The sequence below is a fragment of the Polistes dominula genome, unplaced genomic scaffold (genome assembly GCF_049000335.1).
Source record: "Polistes dominula isolate Pdom_NZ unplaced genomic scaffold, Pdom_raw_medaka contig_84, whole genome shotgun sequence".
In the NCBI taxonomy this organism is placed as follows: domain Eukaryota; kingdom Metazoa; phylum Arthropoda; class Insecta; order Hymenoptera; family Vespidae; genus Polistes; species Polistes dominula.
In genome coordinates this window covers 2,517,709-2,541,648 of record NW_028300944.1, presented here as the reverse complement: position 1 = coordinate 2,541,648, position 23,940 = coordinate 2,517,709, and the positions used below count along the sequence as shown (strand labels likewise).

The 23,940-nt window shown below is 32.2% G+C and overlaps 3 protein-coding genes across 8 annotated transcripts in view; 1 reads left to right on the top strand and 2 right to left on the bottom strand.

Moving 5' to 3' along the window:
• Positions 1–5,643: 5,643 nt before the first annotated feature.
• Positions 5,644–17,675, bottom strand: AP-2alpha (adaptor protein complex 2, subunit alpha). Of its 4 annotated transcripts, none has more exons than XM_089171825.1 (14): positions 17,537–17,675; positions 10,765–10,852; positions 9,945–10,156; positions 9,668–9,861; positions 9,365–9,596; positions 9,162–9,270; positions 8,440–9,083; positions 8,239–8,370; positions 7,958–8,155; positions 7,540–7,874; positions 7,192–7,460; positions 6,975–7,119; positions 6,695–6,902; positions 5,644–6,622 (listed from the first exon to the last, which is right to left on the bottom strand). In XM_089171825.1, the coding sequence occupies exons 1-14, from the start codon at positions 17,585–17,587 to the stop codon at positions 6,545–6,547; spliced, it is 2,895 nt and encodes a 964-aa protein (XP_089027951.1). In that variant the 5' UTR covers positions 17,588–17,675; the 3' UTR covers positions 5,644–6,544. The 4 variants fall into 4 exon arrangements, with proteins under 4 accessions (XP_089027951.1, XP_089027952.1, XP_015186654.1 ...); XM_089171826.1 differs by having other exon boundaries at positions 17,469–17,607; XM_015331168.2 differs by lacking the exon at positions 17,537–17,675 and adding an exon at positions 11,619–11,842.
• Positions 11,996–12,987, bottom strand: LOC107071841 (uncharacterized). The gene is made up of 3 exons (XM_089171828.1): positions 12,736–12,987; positions 12,524–12,635; positions 11,996–12,426 (listed from the first exon to the last, which is right to left on the bottom strand). The coding sequence occupies exons 1-3, from the start codon at positions 12,860–12,862 to the stop codon at positions 12,162–12,164; spliced, it is 504 nt and encodes a 167-aa protein (XP_089027954.1). The 5' UTR covers positions 12,863–12,987; the 3' UTR covers positions 11,996–12,161.
• The window catches only part of LOC107071840 (alpha-crystallin B chain), a 21,880-nt gene continuing 10,994 nt past the window's right edge, over positions 13,055–23,940 (top strand). Inside the window, exons 1-5 of one of the 3 annotated variants that reach the window (XM_089171827.1) lie at positions 13,055–13,169; positions 13,250–13,639; positions 13,715–16,187; positions 19,394–19,510; positions 20,325–20,511. In XM_089171827.1, the coding sequence (XP_089027953.1) occupies positions 16,003–16,187; positions 19,394–19,510; positions 20,325–20,511 (489 nt within the window). In that variant the 5' untranslated portion in view covers positions 13,055–13,169; positions 13,250–13,639; positions 13,715–16,002. Of the gene's footprint in view, positions 13,170–13,249; positions 13,640–13,714; positions 16,188–17,801; positions 17,938–19,393; positions 19,511–20,324; positions 20,512–23,940 lie in introns of those variants that run through there. The other 2 variants (XM_015331173.2, XM_015331171.2) reach the window with 2 other exon arrangements.

The following is a 23,940-nucleotide window of genomic DNA, read 5'->3' as shown; positions in this document are numbered from 1 at the left end:
ATATTATAACTATATATATTAGGGGATTCCATGTATGTCAATTCTTATATTTTAATTAAAAATTGATTGAATTTATCTGTCCGATATTAAAAATTTGCATAATAGATGAAAAAAGGTTGTTGATAACGAAGTTGATTATGTTATTAATTAAAAATATAAATTTGTTAGAAATTTATTCGTTTGAATTTAAGGTTAGAAAGCGACATTACTTTCCGGTCCACCTAATATATATGTTTATACGTATGTATATTGAAATCAGATAATGTCAAGATTCACCTGGTGAACGTCAACACGTACCAAACACACTACGGTGAAAGACTAAATATTTGAGTTTATTCATACACATTAATATTTCTAACATACACACCATGATTATGCAACAATCTTGACATTAACCAATTTCGGTCTTTTACGGTAATATACAGGGTGATTCACCAGCTCTTGCCACCTAAATATCTCCGAAAGTATAATAGTAGTAAAAAAGTGAATAAGGAAACAATTGCATAAAAAATTCAGGACTACAATATGACATTAGTATTTTTTTGCTAGGTTAAGTCATTTTCGAGATTTATTGATAAACTTTGTTTTTTGAAATATAATGTTATATTTTAATACTTATTTTCGGATAGCGGCTGTCAAGACAAATCCAATGATGTGCAACATTAATATTTTTGAAGGTCAACGAAGGTAAAAACTGGTGAACAAGCCGGCCACAATACAACTCTTCCGCGTCATGGTCGCGTCAGGGTTGCGTCATACTTTAGTTGTTCCGACAACGGACGGTACAGATATTTTCCGAATAGTTTTTATTGGTCATTGTCGGGTTTTGTATTTAATGTTGCACATCATTGGATTTGTCTTGTCAGCCGCTATCCGAAAATAAGTATTCAAATAAATCTGAAATATGACTTAATCTCGCAAAAAGACACTAATGTCATATTGTAGTCCTGAATTTTTCATGCAGCATTTTCCTTATCCATTTTTCTGTTACTTTCATACGTTCGGAGCTATTTAGGTGGCAAGTGCTGGTGAATAACCCTTTTTATATATATATAGGATTTTTAATGAAATATATTTGGTTATATTTTTCTTCTTTTTTTTTTTTCTTGTGTTTTCCTTTTTAGCCTTTTTTTATATAGTTTGGCGTACATCTTATTATTGGTCTCCATCGTATAATAGCATATTTTTTTATTCGTGGACCCATTTGCGCTTTCGGAGTATTTGGCACGGCACGTCACGGCACCCATTGACAATGCTCTCCTCTCTCACTAACGCATTACAGGCTGGTGCAAACTATAAAACATGTGATGCTAAACGAAAGAAAATTGTCAGAAAATAAAACAAACAAACATATTGTAATCAATATAAACATATTTTCAAACTTTTTGTTTTCTTTTTTTATATATATACGGAATATATGAGCTGTTTATTTTGAAAATGGCCTAACTCCATTTGTCAAGAATTATTTTCCGGTTGCACCTGGTTATTGTACAAGAAGATTTTGTATGAAGAAAATGATTAGAAGACGCAATTTTTAAAAAGGTAAAGAATTCTGATGAAGAATCAATAAACTGGTATAAAAATATGTTGCATGCATTTTGTCAGAAATGAAACCGTATCAAATTTTCTATAAGACATCAATGAATGAGAATGAAAATTTGAAAGTCCTGAATTTATTACCACGTCGAGATAGACCAAGAAAATTCGAAAATATTGTATTGACACCACTATATAAAAATATCAGACAAATTACAACGGCAAAATTCAAGGACATAATTGACCTATTACGTTCTATACCACCGGGAACATCATGACTTTTTCAAATCCCTTTCACACACACAAAATGTAGATGAGTAGTAAATTGTTTTGTAGGTTATGTTTGTAATTTTATACGTTATTTAGTTAAAAAATATTTTGAATCGCATAAATTATGTTTCTGAAGTGTTTTAAAGATATGTAAAATAAATTAAGTATTGTTTTTTTCAATTTGAAGTATCTTAAATTATGTTGAATGGAGTTGGGTCTCTTCGAAATTTTTGAACAAATCAAATTGTTGATATTGACAATGGCGCTTAACTCCATTCGTGGTTAGAAAACGCATATTACTTACTTAATAATTGCCACTATTTTAATAAGAACTGTAAATTTAAACCTTTTACATACACTTAAGCAGTATAATTCGTTAGTATATTTTTAATTGCATTGAAACGCAAACCCTTCAATATCTCAATTCGAACATAAATGGAGTCAGGCGACTTTCAAAATAAACGGCTTATATCATCATCATTATTATTATTATTATCATTATCATTATTATTATTATATTATATTATATATATTTGTTCAATAATATAAATCAAAGTCGCGCATCTCTAAAACAATGTGTACAGATATATATATATATATATATATATATATATATATATATAAACTAAAAAATATAAAATAATCAAATATTACAATAAGCGATTCGCGCTCGTTATTATTTTTCTTGTTTTTTTTTTTTCGCTAGCAGTGCTTGGAAGAAGGAGAAAATATATATATAAATTAGATTTAATAAAGCTAAAGGAACCCTATTTTTTTTTTTAATTCTTTTTTTTTATCGCATAATTTGGAAAATGGAAAAGTATCGAGATTTTTTCTATGTGTGCCCCCTATTACGTAAATAAAAATGAAAGAAAAAAAAACAAAAAAGATAATCAAATATTTATCTCGTGTATGTATACATATATTTATATATATATATATGTATATATGTATATGTATATATTATATCGTATATAACCGCGCACGCGAAATTCTCTCACGTACACACAACACGCATTCATTCGTAAATTAACAAATAAAGACATTTAAATATACAATTATCTCGAATATTATCATCATCATCATCATTCATTATAATTTTTGTACCGATATATATATATATATATATTTATATATATATTAACAAATAAACGAACCTCTACTACCATAAACACTTTCAATTTTTGTATAATAAATTTGTTTTCTTTAGAAATGATTTTTTTTTGTGTTTTCATTAGTGGTTCACACTTGTCAAAAGAAAAAGAAAAAAAAAGAAATAAGAGAGCTACATTTTGTTTTTTTGGTTCTGTTTTTTTTCGATTATTTATGATATTTAAAAAAAAAAATCCATGACTGGCGAATAATGTGATAATCGTTTAATCTTATTCTTTTTTCTCGAGCAGAAATACGAGTATTGTTTTACTCTCCATTGAACTTTTTGCAAAAAAAAAAAAAAAAAAAAAAATAAGAATAAAAATAATAATAAAAGGAAGAAGTAGAAATGCTCGAAATTAGTAATGAGATTCTGCATGGATATATTTTATACATATATAACACATTGAATACTACTTAATTGGATGGGATATATAGAACGTATCCCCGAATTCGCAAAAAGACAATTTTTCATTTTTTTATTTCCGTTTCCAAAAACAAACTATTTTTTCGTTTGTTTTTGTTGTTGTTGTTGTTGTCGCAATTAAGCTATTCGCAAAAAACAAAAAACATCGCCTGTTTAATACTTATTGTCCACGATTAATATATTTAATTATTCTTTCTTTGCATTTGTTTATCATCATTTCGATTATCGGTTCGAAATTTGTACAGGCTTCATATTATTTCGTTCCTTTTTTTTTTTTAAATATTAACTTCTACGCGACGTAAAACGTTTAAGAAGAAGAAGAAGAAGAAGAAGAATGTAGGCATCTTTTTTTTTCGATTCTGTAAATTACGTAGATCTCCCTCCCCCTCCCCCTCTAACTCTCTCTTCGCCGATCATCAAACGCATTTAACTCAATAACTTTGAATAATATATTATAAGTTAAACATTCACATTCAACAGATATGTATCTATACCATTGTACAATATTTATGTGAACTTATGATTAAATATAAAACAAAAAGAAAATATATGCAAAAAAAAAAAAAGGGCATCATCGTCATATTGAGAAGAGTAGTGGTGCGCCTTTTGAACAAACGGAAGGAGCATATACGCAATAGGAAAAGTTTGATGGTATTCTAACCTTAAAAAAAAAAAAATAAAAATAAAAATAAAAAACTACTAAAGGAATTAATTAAAAGGTTCCTTCTCTCGAGGCTTACGAGTAACTGCCGATCTACATTATCTCGCTTACAAACAATCCCTCATTACCACTTTAATGGCCGCACGTCTACGTAGTCAAATGTTGCCAGTGGTTGGCAATATTTTTGAAGAATTAATTTAAACAGCATTAGTAGCATCACACAATTGTGTGAACGAATGCTAAAAATTGGCCCAGCCATCACACACATATTGTGTGAGCAGCCATTAAAGTGTTAACAGGGGGCTTTGCTTCTAATTATTATAATGAAAATTACTTATTTACAAATTGAATAGTAGCTTTACAATCATCTGAATGAATTATCATCGTCTTTCGTAAACTATATTATTCATGTCTCAACGTCGCTTTAAAGCTGCATTTTTTACTTTCCTTTTCCTTTCTCATCATCAACGTCCCACCTCCCTGACTCCTCATCAATCTTTTCTTGGTTATACTCTTTCGACGATATATATTCGTTAACATATATTCACAATCCAACCACGCAGCAAATCTTTCCTAATGCATTTTATCGGTGCATTGTAAATATCACCACCTGTACAATGTACACGCGTCTCTCTATTACATATGTTACTAATGAAATATACATCTCATATAAAAGATTCGTTAAAATTAATTAAAGATCAATCTCTAGTCATGCTTACATGGAAATAGAACTAATTTATTATATTAGCGCTCTCGGGATTATTCATCAAAAAAAAAAAAAAAAGATCACGGCACCATCATCCATCTTAACGTTTTCGACAAGCATCATCATTTTTATCAACGCATAAACATATTATGTTTCTTTTTTTTTTTTTCTAGTACATACAATTTAGGGGGAAATATACCAGCCATGGATTTATCCCGCGAAACTAAGCAGAAGAACAGAGAAAGAGAAAGAAAAAGAGAGAGAGAGAACATTATAGGAAGCAGAGAAAACAAAAAATTGATCATAGAAATCTTCTATGTCTCTGAGTTTTTTTATATTAGGAAAATATAGAAAAATATTCAAATATAAATGAAACTCTTGGATCTAATTGTTCTAACGCAACTATAAATCTACTTATTAATCTTTGCATGCCATTGTGATAAAGATGAAAACGAGATTAACACTAAACCTACCGACACTTTGTATATATATTTATTTATACCATCTTAAAAAAAAGATTATATTTTCATATGGAATAAGATTTTAGCAAATGTATCTTATTTTATTTAAAATTGATTAACTTAAATTTGATGTGTTTTCACCAAAAACAAGATTTCTAAATAATCTTTACAAATTACAGGACTCGATCATGGTACGTTTAGTGTTTAAAAGAAAATGGTTTGAAAAAGTTCGAAAGAAATAGTAAAGACAAAAATGGATCGCGATATAGATAATTCTTAACGAGTGATTGCATGGAAATGGCACTTGCGACATATGATTGCTCGTGTGCTACGAAAAAACTGATATGTTGCGTTATAAACGCTGCTACGATATTATGCACATATATCGTAAAATTATTGAGGATTATTTTTGGATTTCGTATGATGCTCGTTATATATAAAAAAAAAAAAAAAAAAAAAAAAAAAAAAAAGTATATACCACACGCATAATCGCATTTTTGTTTCGTACGGCACGAGTGTCTCTTTCTATCATTCGCATGTGACGTACGCAACAATTCTCATATGCACATTGAGAGATACACACCCACACATACACACACAACACACATAGAACAGCAGACACACACATTAACAGACAGAAAGATAGTAAACGGAAACGAGTCGCTTTCAAAAAAAGAAAACGAAATGAAAGATCGGTGCGAATAATTATTTGCTTTCCGTTCTCTGCTTGACAAAATTCAAACCCCCCCCCCCACCCCAAAAAAACTATTTTGGACGTTGAGAATAAACGTCTACGAGAACCCGACACGTGGAATTAGAAACTAAAGGTACATACGTTTACGTCTGTGCCGGAATGCTGAGTCTGATAAGATGGAAACGTCGCGTAGAAACGATTGACAAAGTACAATGATACCACCACCGTATATACAGTGTATATATCATTGAACATTTTTCATCGTCCTAGACTTTTTACTTTTCTTTTCTTTCATTTTTTATATTAATCTTACGTCCTAACGCTAGGCTGCTCAGGAAACCTCGTAAATTCTTTTCTTAAACTTTCTTCTTACGTGCCACCAAATATCTCTTGTGAGTATGATTTTCATGGCGTTGGATATTACAACAGCAATCAAAGATGTCTATCATCCGTAAGCTTGGGTATAACCGCAGCACACGCTTCTTAACGTTTAATTATTAGTATTTTTTCTTATTTCCTGGTACAACGCGGTCGACGACATTTGGGAGCATTACAAAGCGTTATCGTGCCTTCCCGCGACGTGACCATGAAACTAGCTTCCTTCGTCGCTTCTATACACGCCTGCTAGGCCCTTTTTTTAAAATTGATCCACTAGCAGGTCGCAGATCTCAACGGACATAGATTCTTTACTCGAACGCACCGTTAATCGGAACATCTGAAGAAAAAGTGTATACAAGTCATTCGTATAGTAAATTCATTCATCAAAAAAAATATTACAAAATATTACCTGAGCCTGTTTATTCGGTTCAAGACGTAATAAACATCCTACTTGTTGAGCTCTCATGTGAACAATACCAGCGCAAACGAAATTGTCGGGATTTGGATCGATTCCATCCAACAACTGCATTCCAAATCCTTGCAATTTTGTACGAACCTGAACCAAATCCATCGGTTGTTGCGCTTTGAATATTTTTTGCGAGCGTTGTTGATTCGCACTAAAAATATATTATATGTTCGATACAATACAACAGTTTTAAATTTACTTTCTTCATTTTAAATTTGCCTACCCTCCAAGATTCTTCCATCGTGCAAAGAAAGATTCTCCGTTCATCTCCGTTGGTTCAAAGAATTTGTTTATCGTTAATGGTAACTTCATAGTAATTTTCTGCGGTACGTTGTTATAAATAAAAGATATAAGCATACTAGGTGTGTCTGAAATAAAAACAAAATAAAATCATTAAGATTTAGTTGTGGTTACATTTCTAATACAGTTAGTTTACTCACCACTGTAGTCATCGATACATTCAGCATTGATCATCTGTTGAATTTGAGCACCAGCTTCCAAGACAGGATCAACGACCTTAACCTGAACAGCCAACTTTGCTTGATTTTCTTCCGACCACGATAACTGTGGTTGAAAACTATGTAATGCGTATTGAGTTTTATTGCCGTAGAAAAGACCAACGCGTCCTAGATTCTGTCTGAATTCGGATTTAACACCGATTTGAATCAAATCGTTCTCAAAGAGTACTCCATTGTTTTTACAAACGAATCTACAAGCAGACCATAAATATATTGACAAATGTATATTCTTCTATACGAATGATGATTTTTTTGTTTGAAATAACTCACTTTTTAGGATTGTACATATTTTGAGTACCGTTGGTTGCACCAACTTTATTTGGCATATTGTAAATATCACCTAAGACGTCCAGAAGAACACCAGTATTGCTCGTTGGTTGAGACGAAGGTGGCGTCGACAAACCTAACAGATCTGCAGAAGTATTGTTAACTGCAGAAACTGCAGTAACAGATGGTGCTTCCGCGTGATGATTGGTGTTTGGTGCTGGGCTTTTGCTTTCCCTTATTTCGTTCTCCGGTACACGGCCAGGTTTCTTTTTCTTTAAAACTGCAAGAATCGAAGATTCTCGTTCTGGGAACGCAGGCATTTCTTCTAGTACAGTTGCCTATATAATTTCATGCAAATATATATTATTAAATTTGGAACCTAAATGAAGAAATACACACACACATATATCTTTTAACATACCAATACATCAGTAGAAGCTATTATGCTCAATTGCAAATATTCTGATGCTCTTTGCTGAAGTTCGGCATCCGCGCTACGCAAATTGCTGTGTTGTCTAAAAACGTCTTGAATTTGGGTCCGTATTTCGGGGAAGAGATTAACAAATTTGATGTAGGTAGATAGCAATAACGCTCGTGTCATTGGAGAACACAAGTGATACTAGAATCGACATAGATGTGTTATCAAGAAGAAGGATACATAATTTATAATATAAAAAGAGAGAGAAAAGAGTGTTAAAGTACCTTGGAATGTAATAGTTGAAATTGTACGGATGGAGATGAACGCTGATCACCAGCAATAAGGTTACCAAATTCTCCTAAAATGTAACCACCGACTTTGACCATATTTTCGTGACACGCCGGCGCTTGTAAAGCCTGAAATGTTTCTTATTAAAGGATCATATAGAAAAGATTTAAGTAGGAATAAGAAATAATTCAATTTACCTCAAAAACAGTTTTAGCGGCATATCCTTGTACGTCATCTCTATTAATGACAATCTGTATAACTCTATACCAGACTTCTTCCGAGACATAATCACCAGCTATCCTGATTAGATTTAGGATAACGTCAACGTACCAAGTATAATCTGTAGCATATTTCTCCGCTAAAATGGCTACCTTTAAAACCATTTCCTCTCTGATAGAATAATCTGCAGTTTCGAGATAGTTTAACATTTCTTGTACTATTTCTTCTGCGTTACTCTTATCGCACATGGCATACAATAAATCTACCGCTTGTTGCCTTACTGAAACATCTTTTTCCATCTTCATAGATAATATCACTACCTCTTGATGTTTCTTCACAGCTTCGTGGGAAAATTCGGATGTGGCTAAATGGCACATAGACTCAAGTGCCAAATAACGTAGATTCGTTTCGCGATTTGATAAAAATTGGCCCAATTGATTGCACGCGCGTACTAATAAATTTGGTTCACTGTCATTATGAATAATTAGACTAATAGCCTCAAAAAGAACTGCGTTCTTTGCATTAGAATGTTGTACTTTCTTTGATTTTGGTGGTTCTTGAGCTTTATTTAATATCGTTTCCAAACACTCGTTTAATCTCCCTCTGACACCTGGATCTTCGGCTAAATATAGAAATACAATTGTTAATAAGTCATGTTATAAATAAGAAAATTTGTCATAGAAATTGAATATTTTTCTACCTGGTGGGGTATAATTTTGTAACAATCTTAATAATTTAACAGACAGCCACGGAGCTGGCACGAAATAATAAGTATAATCTTGTAGATCTGTGTAATTCGACGTGACAATCTACAATCATAAAAGATTCGTTATAATAGTAAAGAATTAGTTTGATTTATAATAGTTGAAGAAGAGACGAGTAAATTCTGTTTGTAATACATACTCTGCTTAATCTGGAAACTGCGAGACTAACGCAACCTTTGTATTCGTCAGGATTTCTCTTAACAAGTGCATCTATCAACGATGCAGCTGCGGTTACAACTCCAAGATGTTGATCGTTCAAAAGATGTACTATGCGAGATGTCCATTCTCCGCTAGGAACAACGTCTGGGGCAGTACGTAATAATCGCAACAAACACAACGCTGCACTTTGCTTAACCACATCCATTGTATCCCTGAAATGAAAATATATATTATATATAAGCATGTGACATAACCTAGAGAAGAACGTAAAGAGTTTACTTACCCTGACACAAGTAACTTTGGAATTTCGTTTCCAAATGCTTCTGCCATTTCTTTACTACCAATATTAGCGATGCATTGCAACGCTAGATTTACATGAATTGGATTGCGAGACGCAAGATCATTTTTTATACTTTGGATTATTAATTTAATGAGATCACTGTTGGTGTTTACTAGAACTGATATAAAAAGATAACCCTGCAAAAATTATATAAATAAATATATAATAAAACATTCTTATATTTAAATGTATGTATACATAGAAGATGAATGCGACTTACAATTTGTTTTTCCGAATATTTATTAGAGGAAAGTAAGTTAACCGCTTCCATGTGCCCAAAATCGATATCATGACCAAGCAAGAAAATAAATAGAAGTTTGCACACATACTTTTTCTTTTGATATCCATCCAGTGTCTTATCACCTTTAAATTTGCTGCGTATATTTGCCAATTCCTTGTTTATTCTTTTTATTTCTGCCTCTTTACTTTTACCTGAACAATTATTACATTTTTCATAATACTTTGCAATTAAAACTAAGATCTGTTTTATTAATCTTTCTTATATTTAAAAATGACATTTAATGATTGAAACTTCTGGACACATAATGACTACGTAGACATTGAATTGTTATATATATATATATTTTTTTTTTGAAAAGCTATAATGGCATTATGCCATTTGGCTGTTCATCAAGAGAACCAAATATTGATTTATTTACAATTAAAGCTTAAACTGCTAAACTTTGTTAAACAAATGAAAATGATAAATATAATATCATTGATTATTAGTTGAAGTAAATAATAGAACATCCTAATTTGTTTTTAGGGCACGCTGTATCTTTCCTAAACATTATCAAATTATTTTTATGCATCTGTGTTTAAAAGCAAAGCTATCAGTAAGATACTCTTATATCGGTTATATCAGGACTCCGCCCCCTGTCTCTTTACATATTTTATACGTCACATAAATTTCAATGGCAGTGCATATCTCAACGAGTAAACCAATAAAGACAGTTTTAGAATAGACATTCCATTTTTATTTCTAATCGCATTTGATTATTAAGGAGTACATATGAAAATATATTAATCGCTGAACTCACAATTCCTAATGTCTGAAATAAAGACTGCTAATCCTCGCATGCCATCACCTCTAACAGCCGGCATCTTGCCTCCTTTTGCTTGAACCACCTGTAATGTCAAATATATCATCAATGACGAGTATTCCTTCAGAGAAAATATTTAGATATGGTGTGTCCATTCACTTCACATGCTTAAGACAAAAATGACAGATGATTAAGTTAACTTTCTATTCGCTGTACATGATAACAATTAATTTGTAAGACAATAAATCAAATACAATTTTATCTAAATAAAAAATAGTATTAGAAATAATATATGTACTTTTTATCAATGACGAATTTGGATGGATAAATGATTTTGACAATAGTTATCACTCTCGTTAGAATCTCACGTAGTCAATAAAAACGATTAGCGGACAAAGGGAGATTCGTAAATCGTCGCGGTATCATCAAGAGAAGGAAGAGGAGAAGGAGGAGGAAGAGAAGAAGAAAAAAATGAAGATGAGGAGAGGAGGAAGAGTGGAGGAGGTGAAGAAATTGTGTCGCGAATGAAGTACGACGACGACGACGACGACGACGACAACGAAAAGGACGAGAATAGGAAGAAAGAGATAGAGAAAGAAGAATAAGAAGAAGTAGAAGGAGAATAGAATCGTCTGACGTATCGATCGAAGTAGAAAGAGAGTAATAGGAGTGTAATGTAGATATTTCGGCGGGGAAGAGAGAGATCGGTGGCAAGCTGTCTTTTTACTGGACGCGCGGGGTAACGTAGGATGTCTGCCGTACGGGATAAAAGTTGGGATAATTTTTGGAAAAATTCTCGATAGGATCTGTCAAATGTAAGATAAAAATTGTTTAAAGGAAAGAATACATACCGATCTGGGTTAAGGACAGCGTTCAAGCGCGGCTCGGTTGCGAAGTGCACGGTGAGCGTGAAACTATTCGCGAGTCGGTGCCAAAGATTTCGTGGCTGTCGCCATTTGCAATCGTTCACTGGTTGACGGCTCGACGGTATAGAACAACGCGCATGCGCCCTGATACGCGCGCGAAAAAACTTTATTCTTTAAATCGTTCGAGCTCGCGCCATCATCTTTTTTTTCTCTTTTTCCTACCTTTCTAATCGATTGGTCGATAAAACCGAATTGTTCGTTCGATTATTTTTTCTTTTAAATAAGTACCGCTGTACTTAAAATTATAGGAAGGAATGTACAAATAATTATTTTAATTTATAGTTAAGTTCACATCGTAGTCGTTATTTTTTAATCAATCGTTCGTTATTTTATTTCTTTTTAATTCTTTTGTACACCGATGACAATTACATTTAACGAAAATAGTCTACGTACGAGCAAATTAAACTCGTAACACATACTTTAATCTAAATATATTATTTAGATTTAAATATATTGTAAATGTATAATTTACACAGTGACATCGTTGTTTTTATCTTGTTGTATTTTTTGCAATAAAAGTTCTATTCTTTCCTTCATTACGGGTTGACCCTTCTTCGTTTTTTTAGATAACTTTTTATATTTTTGCATTTTATTCTCCTTGTATTTCCGTAAAGCTTCTTTCTTTATCGTTAGTATTCTTAATATTTCTTCCTTTTTTCTTTTCTTATCTGCCTTCTTCTCTAAGTATTGACTCCTTGCAAAGTCAAAGAAGCTGGGACTTTTTTTTGGCCCGCTAATGCAATTAATAAAACATTAATAGATCAAAATTCGAAGCAAGTTGATTGAACTTTGAAGAGTTGTTAATAATTGTTTACATTTAATGATCTTACCTCGTTCCTTTTTTAAATTCAAGTTTATTCTGTTGACCATGCTCACCCCTGTGATTTTTATTATAAAAATCACGTAAAATAGCTACTGTTTTTCGTAATTGCCATTTATGAACTATCAAAAATATAACACATTGAAAGTATTAGAATCTAACCTAAAAATAATTTACGATCGCTAATCGCAACGACATATATAAATTCTTTCATTTTCTTACCTTTATATTTATTACTATACTTTTTTAATCTATATTTTTTCTTGTCAAATATTTTTTCACTTTTGGGCATTCTTGATTCATTATTAAACACTTTTTTATTTTCAACCCTATTCTCTTGTCTCTGCATTGCGTCGAATTTTATAACCTATGTAAATACACATTCTAGTTTGACCAACTTCTGTTGATAAACTTGTACAAATTGCCGTCAGAGGGATCAAAGTCGCGACAAGTGGCGCCTCAAGGGGCAACTATTCAAATGTTTTCTTCTTATTTGTGATTTTCTACAAGTACATTGTCTATTATTATGGTTATCTTATTCACGAAGCTCCGGAATAAGCTCTAATTCGATGTAATCGCTCAATCTTGCCTGCTTACTTTATTCAATCTTATTAAATTTCTAGCCACTGCATTCGAAGATTATTCCCCGTTATTAGGTTAGATTATTATTTTTTTTTCTAATACTTTCTTTTTTTTTATTTATTTCGTGTTTGTTATTTATTCCTTTCTATTTCAGACGAAAAATGAAAGAGTAATTATTAAATAGAAGTACCTTTATACAAATGCTTTCAATCGTTACATCATCAAAAATGAAGAAAGGTTAAGGTACTTGCGATACAATGTTGCATTCTTGGCAACAATCCACCTTTCGCATTAGCACGCGCTCTAATATAAATACATGTTGCATGTATTGTCTAGAAAGATGACAATTTATAGGTAAAAATAATAAAATATTGATTACAACACAAAATATTTGTTGCAACGTTTTAACATTGATGATCTCGTTCGATAATCGATTTAAAATTCAAAGAAGGATGATCGTACAAACAACGTCCAACAAAAAAAAAGGAGACAAATAAATTATCATTGTTGAGGAGGGTTCGCTTAAAAGCATTTAATCTTTAGAGTAAGAATAATAATTGTATGTAAAGTCTTTGTTGTAAAGGATAACTCATTTCTAAACGAAGTTTGGGCCTTTCAGATGGAAATGTGTATTTGCTGGTAACCAGAAGGTCTATTCTTTGGAAATGATTAAAACGTCAAATGTTGAAGGAATTTCGTTAGACATTATGTTCAAGTTTGGTACGTCGAAGAAAAGAAGAAAAGCAACTTCGTGGAAGAGATAGCATCTCCTCGGTACGCGCCGAGAGTTATTAATAGCTAACCAAATCCGACACAGCCCTAGTATCCGAGGCCAAAGACGTTCGAACGAATTCTTTAAGCGTTCAACGAATCTCTCTCACTCTCTCTCTCTCTCACTCTCTCTTGACCATTCTTTAACAATTCAATGTCGAGGATAGGAAGAAAATAGGACGGTTTCTAGAACTGTTTGTCTTATCTTCCTCGAAGAATGAAGATCTCGGTTGCAATAGATAATAGATCTCGTATGCAACATTGCGATAGACAATTTAAAAACTTTCTTTAAATTCTTACAACTAGATACGGTCATTCGTATCATGTGTAACGAATTCATGCTCTGTCCATATTAGGGACGTTGTGACTCGTTCTATCGATCAGCGTAACCCCCACATAGATGACGTCATACGAGTCAAGTTCCCCCACGCAGAGAAAAGACAAACGTTTGAAGATTTTGCTAACTATGTTTAAAAAGATTGAAGAAAAGAGAGAGAGAGAAGAAAAAACCGGTTTGCAGGTCTCTCTTTTCGAGCATTTACTATGGACCCGCAAGCTTCAAAGATTCTGACATTGACACAGTTTAATCATCGACCTTCCTTTTCTCTTCTTTTAGCGACCTTATCTCTGTGATGTAGTAGTCACACACGTTATATGACAACAAGCAGTATATACAACATGACTTACGTCATTTATAACATGCATTTCTAAATTTCAATCAAATTAATCAAATCTTTCTTCTACAGCTGATTTAGCTGTTAGTAGTCGTTGATTTAAATTTTTCACGGTAATTATTTGATGGTAGAATTATATTTATTATCGAGGTTCGTTAAAATCGAATCTGAAAGTTTTTGATAGACCGTCATATATCTAAATAGCCAATTATCAGCGTGAAAATCGAATTATCCGCGACTAAATCTCGTTAAACTCATTCACGTTTGACGGGCGTGTTGCCAAGGAATTCGAATGCCGAAGGAAAAGCGATGTAAAAATATTTCACGATGTGTTTCGAAAGAAATATTTTCGTTCGAATGAATCGATCTTTAGTGAATAAGAAGAGTCTCTTTAATATCAGACATCGTTTTACCACGTACCGGCACAATAACCTCGGAATCGAATTGATTTTTTTTTTTAAAAGAGTTGCGCATTAGCACCGATTAAAAAGAGAGAGAGAGGGAGAGAACATTATTTATAATTACTATTCATTATTTCCTTATTAAAAGGGCTTTTTAATAAGGAAACGATAGTAAGAAGAGTATTAGTCATCGCAATTCCTTCGGTGGTATTCAATGAGTGTTTTATCTAATTTTGAGATGATGTTTCAACTACGCCTACGAAAATCTACTTATTTACGTTTTACATACGTATCTTGTTTCTCTTTTTTTATTAATAACAATCGATTGCAAAGTAAATCGAGTCATAAGTAACTTACGTTGCAGTTAAATGACGAATAAATTAATATAATTGAAAATAAATGTCTAATGCAAAAAAAAAAACAACGAAAGTTACTGATGACTCGACTTGATATATTAGCGCAAAAGTGTGCATCCGTTTCAAACTCCATTTTCAATTAATTAAAATGAACAAAATGATTAATTACAAAAACGTTAATCTTAGTTTTACAAACAATCGAAATTTCAAGTAAACTTTCCAAATGAAAAGGTTTAAATATCTAGCGCGTTTGACTTCGAGATATATCGATATTCGATGTGTCGAAGCGCGTGTTAGAGCGAACGATGATAACCGAGAGTGGGCGAACATAACCGAAAGGAGCCGAACGTCTCAATGATCTTCGCGTAACTATTTAAGGAGTCGGGAGCAAGGCGCGCTCATTCCTAGAACAAACGTCGAAGGGTATACTTTTTGATTCATTTTTATTTTGCTTTCCATTCATCGTTGCTCGCGATTCAAAAATTCAAGTTTTGTAACACGTGTGATCTCTATAATACCAAGTAGCATATTTTTTCGAGTGGGTCAGTGAAAGAGAAAGAAAGAAAGAAAGAAAGAGAAGAAGAAGATAGAAAAAAGAAAGAAAGAGATAGAAATATCAGGAAGCAAGAAGAAAGAGAGAGAAAGAGAGAGAGAGAGAGAGAGAAAGAGAAGATTACAAAAAGTTTTGTGTACACGGGAAAAAATATGGCTGATAGTGGAATTAAACGCAACATTCCCATCAAGTTGGGTGACTTTAGCGTTATTGACACCGAATTTTCCAACATAAGGGAACGTTTTGACGCCGAAATGAGGAAGATGGAGGACGAGATGTCGCGATTCCGCAGCGAGCTCATGAATCGCGAAAGCAATTTCTTTAAGAGTACCACCAGGTAAGAATTTTATTTTAATATATCATATTAATAATAATAATTATTCTATCAACTTGTATACTTTTTATTCTATATTCTACGTTCATTTTATTATTCGATAATTTGACAACACCGTCTTTTTCGATATTCCGAAATTAAAGGGCAGCTTATTACAGAAAGTTGACATTTATAATCTTAGACAGATTTCGATTAACATTAATTTATACATTTGTTTTAAATATTTATCAATGGGTCACAATGTTGCAAGAGATAGAAATGGTTAACACTAGATATACCAGACCAGTCATTTTGACTGGTCGGGCTATTTTAATTCAAAATTTCTACTTCATGTAACATTTGAGTTCTGTAAATAATTAAGCGTTTTGTTATTTAAAAATATCTATAAATTCATTTATTTATTAAAATTATTATTGTTAAACATTTTTTATTATTTTTTAAGAATAAATAAAGACTAGAAGCCTCAAAAAGCATTTTTTTTTTATACACCAGTCATTTTGACTAGTGTGGTAGAAATAGGTATACTGAAAATGGTGATATATCTAGTGTTAAAGGTGTTTAACGTTTAACGTTAAAGACGAAGCAAAAACGATACTTCACATTTATCTCGTACAATTTCGTAAATACGAACATGAGTACTAATTATTTACTGTGTTAGGTTAATCTACTATTAATAGGTATTAGCATTACGTACCGTATAACATAGTCATGTTTTCTCGTTAAAGCTTAAACGCAATTGGTTAGAATCGTCGAGAGATCGGTACGCATTTCGATTTTTCACTCCTTAAATTTGTAAATTTTCTTTTTAATATCAATGAAGTTTGATTTTTCGATCATATATTCATCATTTTCTTTCTTTCATTCTTTCTCGTCTGCAAAGCTTACATAGGTCGTACGTTCCAGTTATTTTTAGATCTTCCGTCACTGCATTCGAAGACGCAACCCAAACGCAGCTCTCCACGATTTTCAATCTTGTATATACGGGATAAACGTGGGAGCTATGTATAGTACAAACTGTATAAGTGAGAGAGAGAAAGAGAGATAGGGTGAAGGGAAAGAAGGAAATGAACAAAAGACGCGTACAAATATCCTTCTCCTTTTTCCTACTTTAAACGGATCGATACGCGCGCGCGCGCGCGTGTGTGTGTGTTGTGTATGTTTGTGTTGAATGATGAGACAGTAATTAGTAAAACAATCATTAAAAAGACTTGTTCCACGTGTCACCAGTCGTGTAGTCAAATAAATATTCATGACTTAAGTTAAAAAGTATTATTAACGGATTACCTTTTTTTTCTAACGTAATCACATCAATGTAAATACTGCGTAATACATGAAATGATGAATTTGATCACCTTACGCGTGTCCCAGGTGTGTCTGAAGAACACTTCCGTTGTTGAATGCATCGTTTCTCGCAAGATTGAATCCCGATACTGAAGTCATTCCTCGTTTGGTGTGTCCCTGACAGTAATAAACGCACGTTGCACGTTCATCCACAAATTTGTTTCCCCACTATCGTTTCGTACGATCATGCATAGAGTTACTACGACACACTACGCTCTTAGGAAGGACCGTGAACACTATGCGCAATAGTTTTAACGCAACCTTGCAATTTGACATATGCGTATTGTGCTTCGTTCGATCGTAACGACAAATTTCTTGTTTTTCTATCATACTCCATTGTTTTTCCAATGATTTTCACTCAACGCGACGAGGATCTTTATCCTCCGAGGCATAAAACTGTTATCAAGTTACGGTAGGTTTATGATTTTAAATAAATGAAAAAAAGAACCATATATATAAGAATGTGCATCGTGTTTTAGGATTAATCCGAATAATTGATCAGGAAAACTTTCAAATCGATATCTTGTAAGCATCGTTACATTTTCCCATAGTTATTTTTTCATTTAAATAAAAAATCTAAGTAGTTCGTTAAAGTTCGTTCAAGTTATAAATTGTTAAGTGCAACGTGTTCTAATTGTGCTTCCTTCACAACGTCTGAGCTTTCATTGACGAGCCGTCAGAGTTAAACCCCCTTAGGCTTTTAACAATTACGCCACTCGAGTAACCATGCACGATGCGTGCTGAAGAAAGATTAGCTCGCACGAACGAGTCCTGTCTAACTATAACTCCTATAAACGTGTTTTCTCTTGATTTTCCTCAATGAGGGGCTGCTAATATCTCAGACATTTCATCCTTACTCGTTTAGGCATTTTACAGCAGGGATTTTGTTAGGTTCCTACGTACCTTCAAATTCTTATTTTTAACCTTTTAGTCACTGCTAAATATTGCTGTTTCTCTGTATGGCAGGTTTCAACGAGAATTACGTGTAAACGATAAAACTACGATGTGTGATGCAAATGAATTTTAATCAAGTTTTTCATGATTAAATTATAATTTTATCTCAAAGAAATGATACACATATACTTCAACTTTAACAATTTACTTTAACACGTTGCCGCAAACTTTTAATTTGACGATTGTGCTCAGAAACACAAAGATCGGACGACTATAATCGTCATTTGCGACAACGTGTTAATAATTATAATAAAATTAGATATAATATATTTTAAAAGATGTTATCCGCGAAAGCCACCATAGTGGCGTATCGTACTGGAAAATGTTATCCGCGAAAGCCATTATACGCGTCGTATTGGAAGATGGCATTCGCGAAAGCCACTATAGTGGCGCGTTGTACTGGAAAATGCATCCGAGAAAACCACTGTAATGGCGTGTAGTGCCTAAAAGGTTAAGAAATATGGAAAAAATTTGCTTAATTTACAAAAATCAAAGTAATTCGATCGAGATATCGAAATGCGTCCTCGAAATCGTCGATTCTCCTATCGGATTTTGAAAACAAAAGATTAGACGTCATCTAACTCGGATTATCATCGAAAGCATTTCGTGAGAGATTGCAATAACGCGAGAAAGTGCGATAACCCGCAATAACTTGCTAGCTCTACTGACAGTCAAAAACTCGAATAAAACAAATACAAACTTAAAAAAACTAACCCAGCAACAGAAAATGACAAGAAATTAAAAAAAAAAGGCTATTAATTAATAAATTTTGTTCCCTTTTTCTCCCTTTCCTTTAATCCTCTTTTTCTCTGACTCTATTTTTTTCTTTGCTTTCTTTCTCCATTTCCGCCTGAACTATCTCTCTCTGCATTGGCACACGTTGGTGATTAACAACAACAACAACGAATGTGAAGTCGGCATCACACGAGCAGCAGCGAACACAAAACTTCGACGACCTCGAAGAGTGATGGTTGGGACAAGGCCGAGCCTACGGCATCATCGGCACGATCGACGTTCGATAACTTTAAAAGGTGAACTTGCTTCAACGACAACAACAACATCAACAACAACACCCAAGTGCATCGTCCAGGCCAACGAAAAAGAAATGAACCATTTGATGTCACCTACACACTCGTAGAAACCTTTATTCCTGTTTCTTAATTCCTCATTTATCCAATGCTTGCTAGCAAACTTCATGTAGAACTTAGTATAAACCTAATGTATTTATTAGATTGTAGTTTTTTTTTTAATAGCATGTTTATCATTGCGTTTACTTTTTTATAGTAGTTTAATGCGTTCACGATCAATTTATAGATTCATTACTCGTTTATTCATGTTCTCGGATGATAAAACAAATAGAAGAAAATTATTTTTCTTCCAATGTGTTATATAGATATATATTATCTATCATGTTAGTTTTTACGTTCATTATGGCACTTTGTCTTCGTCTTCGTTTTATTCGTCTTCGTCTTTCATAGCACAGAAATCGTACATTGGTCAATTTAGGCAGGCACGTTGTAAATCTTCATCTTTCTGTTTCTTCCTTTTCCTTTTTTTCCAATTGTACGTTGCATCATCATCGTAGGTTAGGAAAATTCATAAATGTAAAAAATCGCTGTCCAACTTAAGTTAAGTTAATCGAATTAATAAAAAACTATTAGAAATATTTGTGAACAAAGTTGTTGTTCTTTCTTATTCGTTGAAATTATTTGAAAATTATGTTACGAGTCAGTTGGACAGCCGATTCTGATTCAACTTCAGCCAAGTAGTTTTTTTTTCTACTCGTTGTATGTTTATCTTTTCATTTTTATTATATTATAATAGGATCGTTTGATAAATTTTCAGCTCGACGACACAACAGAGCAGCCAGAACAGCTCGCTGAGTCCTCAACATGATTCGACTTGGTTGGATGGCCTTAACAGTCCTCTCATACAGGACGAGGGTGACAGTAAAATGTTAAAACTACGATTCGACGTGTCTCAATATACGCCCGAAGAAATCGTCGTCAAGACTGTGGACAACAAATTATTGGTGAGTTTATAAAATGCATTCCAATTAAATAGGATCAAAACTTCATAATGGGGAAATTGTTTTTGTCAAAATTTACTTCAGAAATGTTTAACACGTTCCGTACTATGTGGGTCGTATACGACCCCCACTACATTTTTCGTTCGAGCCACTTGGAATCTTCAACAAAATGTAAGGTATACGTCTTAAACAACAACTTTTTGTCTAATCTTTAAAGATGTAGATCATATACGACCCACGCGGCCTGAATGGAAAATCATGAAAGATTACCGTTGCACGAAACCTGTTAAAAAAAATTCCACAAACTTTTGATTCACCCTAACGGGTTTTGAAAGAAAAGATAGCTTCGACGTTAAAATATTATAGTCTGACTCATGATAGCTAAACGAATATTTTGCGCAACCCTGCTGCATTTTGGCAAGATGCAAATCTGGTTCAGTGTCTTGCGCAATTGGCGCCAATATTATTAGTTGGCCAATATTATTAAGACCATATGGCGTGTCCCATTGTTATTCGTATATTAAACGTGTTAATTATATTTTGGAATACTTTGGAAGGGAACATCATTTTGTGGTCTTCGTGAACGACCTGGAACGTTCTAATTGCACTTGCTTACGTCACTTCCCGTTCGGGGAAAACTTAAGTTACCTACCAGCTTTGTGTTACGTGTAGAATAGGAACGAAACTATACTTTGTTTCATTAGATACGCTAATTACATTAGAACTTATCTCTCTAAACGAATACTCTTGGAAATATTTTCTTCTGATCATAGAAGATGATAGAGATTTCGAGATGTGAAAAGACGGTTTTCATCTTCTTCTTCTTCTTCTTCATCTTCTTTGGCCGACGTTCTTGCTGAGGCTTAGGATAAAAATAACTGCTACCAAAAATATATTTTATGCCAACCCGTCACGGCGGAGAAACCAGGATAATATTCGACCATTATGAAGAGTTACTTCTCTACTAGAATATTAGAAACAATTACTTCTTCTTCTTCTTCTTTCATATTTTTTTCTTCAACATTTCTTTTAACTCGCTTTATTTATCTTTATTTCGATCTAATGTTTTCTATTTCTTCAACCGCGATAAGAATGTGAAATGATTTTCTTATTCTTCTATCATTCATCGTAGAACGTATTACAACAAGCGCGATAAGATAATATGAAATTATTAAAACAATCAAATGATCGATGCTCGAGTTATCTTATTTATTAAAAAAAATAATAATTAAGCTCTGAGTGAGTAGAGATACAATTAGGGAATAATATATTAGGTAAACCAGAAAATAAAGTCGCTTTTTAACCTCAAAATTCAAAGGAATACATTTTTCAAACAAGTTTTTATTATAAATCAATAATTAAATTATTAATCACGTTATCAACAATTTTTTTCTATCTGATATGCAAAATTTTTAATATCGTAACGATAAAAATCAGTAAACGATTTTTTGATTTAAAATATTATAAATAATTTGACATGCGTAGTAACGACATTATTTTTCAATATAATGTAATATTAAGTGGATCGGAAAGTAATGTCACTTTTTAACCTCAAAATTCAAACGAACAAATTTTTCAAACAAGTTTTTTTTATTAATCAATAATTAAATTAATTAATCACGTTATACACAATTTTTTTCTATTTGCTATGCAAAATTCTTAATATCGTAACGATAAAAATCAGTAAACGATTTTTTGATTTAAAATATTATAAATAATTTGACATGCGTAGTAACGACATTATTTTTCAATATAATGTAATATTAAGTGGATCGGAAAATAATGTCACTTTTTAACCTCAAAATTCAAACGAACAAATTTTTCAAACAAGTTTTTTTTATTAATCAATAATTAAATTAATTAATCACGTTATCAACAATTTTTTTCTATTTGCTATGCAAAATTCTTAATATCGTAACGATAAAAATCATTAAACGGTTTTTTGATTTAAAATATTATAAATAATTTGACATGCGTAGTAACGACATTATTTTTCAATATAATGTAATATTAAGTGGATCGGAAAATAATGTCACTTTTTAACCTCAAAATTCAAACGAACAAATTTTTCAAACAAGTTTTTTTTATTAATCAATAATTAAATTAATTAATCACGTTATCAACAACATTTTTCTATTTGGTATGCAAAATTCTTAATATCGTAACGATAAAAATCATTAAACGGTTTTTTGATTTAAAATATTATAAATAATTTGACATGCGTAGTAACGACATTATTTTTCAATATAATGTAATATTAAGTGGATCGAAAAGTAATGTCACTTTTTAACCTCAAAATTCAAACGAACAAATTTTTCAAACAAGTTTTTTTTATTAATCAATAATTAAATTAATTAATCACGTTATCAACAACATTTTTCTATTTGGTATGCAAAATTTTTAATATCGTAACGATAAAAATCAGTAAACGATTTTTTGTTTTAAAATATTATAAATAATTTGACATGCGTAGTAACGACATTATTTTTCAATATAATGTAATATTAAGTGGATCGAAAAGTAATGTCACTTTTTAACCTCAAAATTCAAACGAACAAATTTTTCAAACAAGTTTTTTTTATTAATCAATAATTAAATTAATTAATCACGTTATTAACAATTTTTTTCTATTTGCTATGCAAAATTTTTAATATCGTAACGATAAAAATCAGTAAACGATTTTTTGATTTAAAATATTATAAATAATTTGACATGCGTAGTAACGACATAACTTTTTGTCTGCCTAATAGTACGGACGCCGTTATGCAAAGCTACGGAAACAAGGTCGTTGCACCGGTTTTCTCTTCTATCCCTTTTTTCGTCTCGCTCAATAAAAGGTCTCCTTGACTTTAATTTCATTTATTAATCAAAATTATCCTCTCTCGTCTCATTATTTAAAAAAGAAAATATAATCTTTTTGCACATTTTGTATTATTCTCGTTAAATAAAAGCAAACGCTATAATAAAGCATTTTTTTACATCAGATTGCGTCATCCTTCATCGAAGCCAATTCATTATTATCTCATTCCTTTTGTAAATGCAAATGAGGTGATGTCCAGCCTTTATTTTTTTTCCTTTTTGTTCGAGCTTCGATAAAAACAAAATGGCCGTTCGTAATCGATCTCCATGATTCGACAAACTTTAATCATTTTCCATACGTGTCCCTCCCGATTTAAAAGATGAGAAAAGGAGGAGAAGATGGATTGCATACTCGAAAGCAGGTTGTTAATTTTAATCGTGGTCAAGGACCAATTTATTCAGGTTGAAAAGACCTCGGTACGACGTACGCTGTCCTTAAAAGGTCCTCCTTTTTGCATCAAGGACGATTTAAAGCGAGCGTAATCGCGGATAAGTAGTTCATTTTTCATTTTCATGATGTGATAGGGAAAATAAGAATTCTTTGAATGTTTTCTTTTATTATTTTTTTTTTTT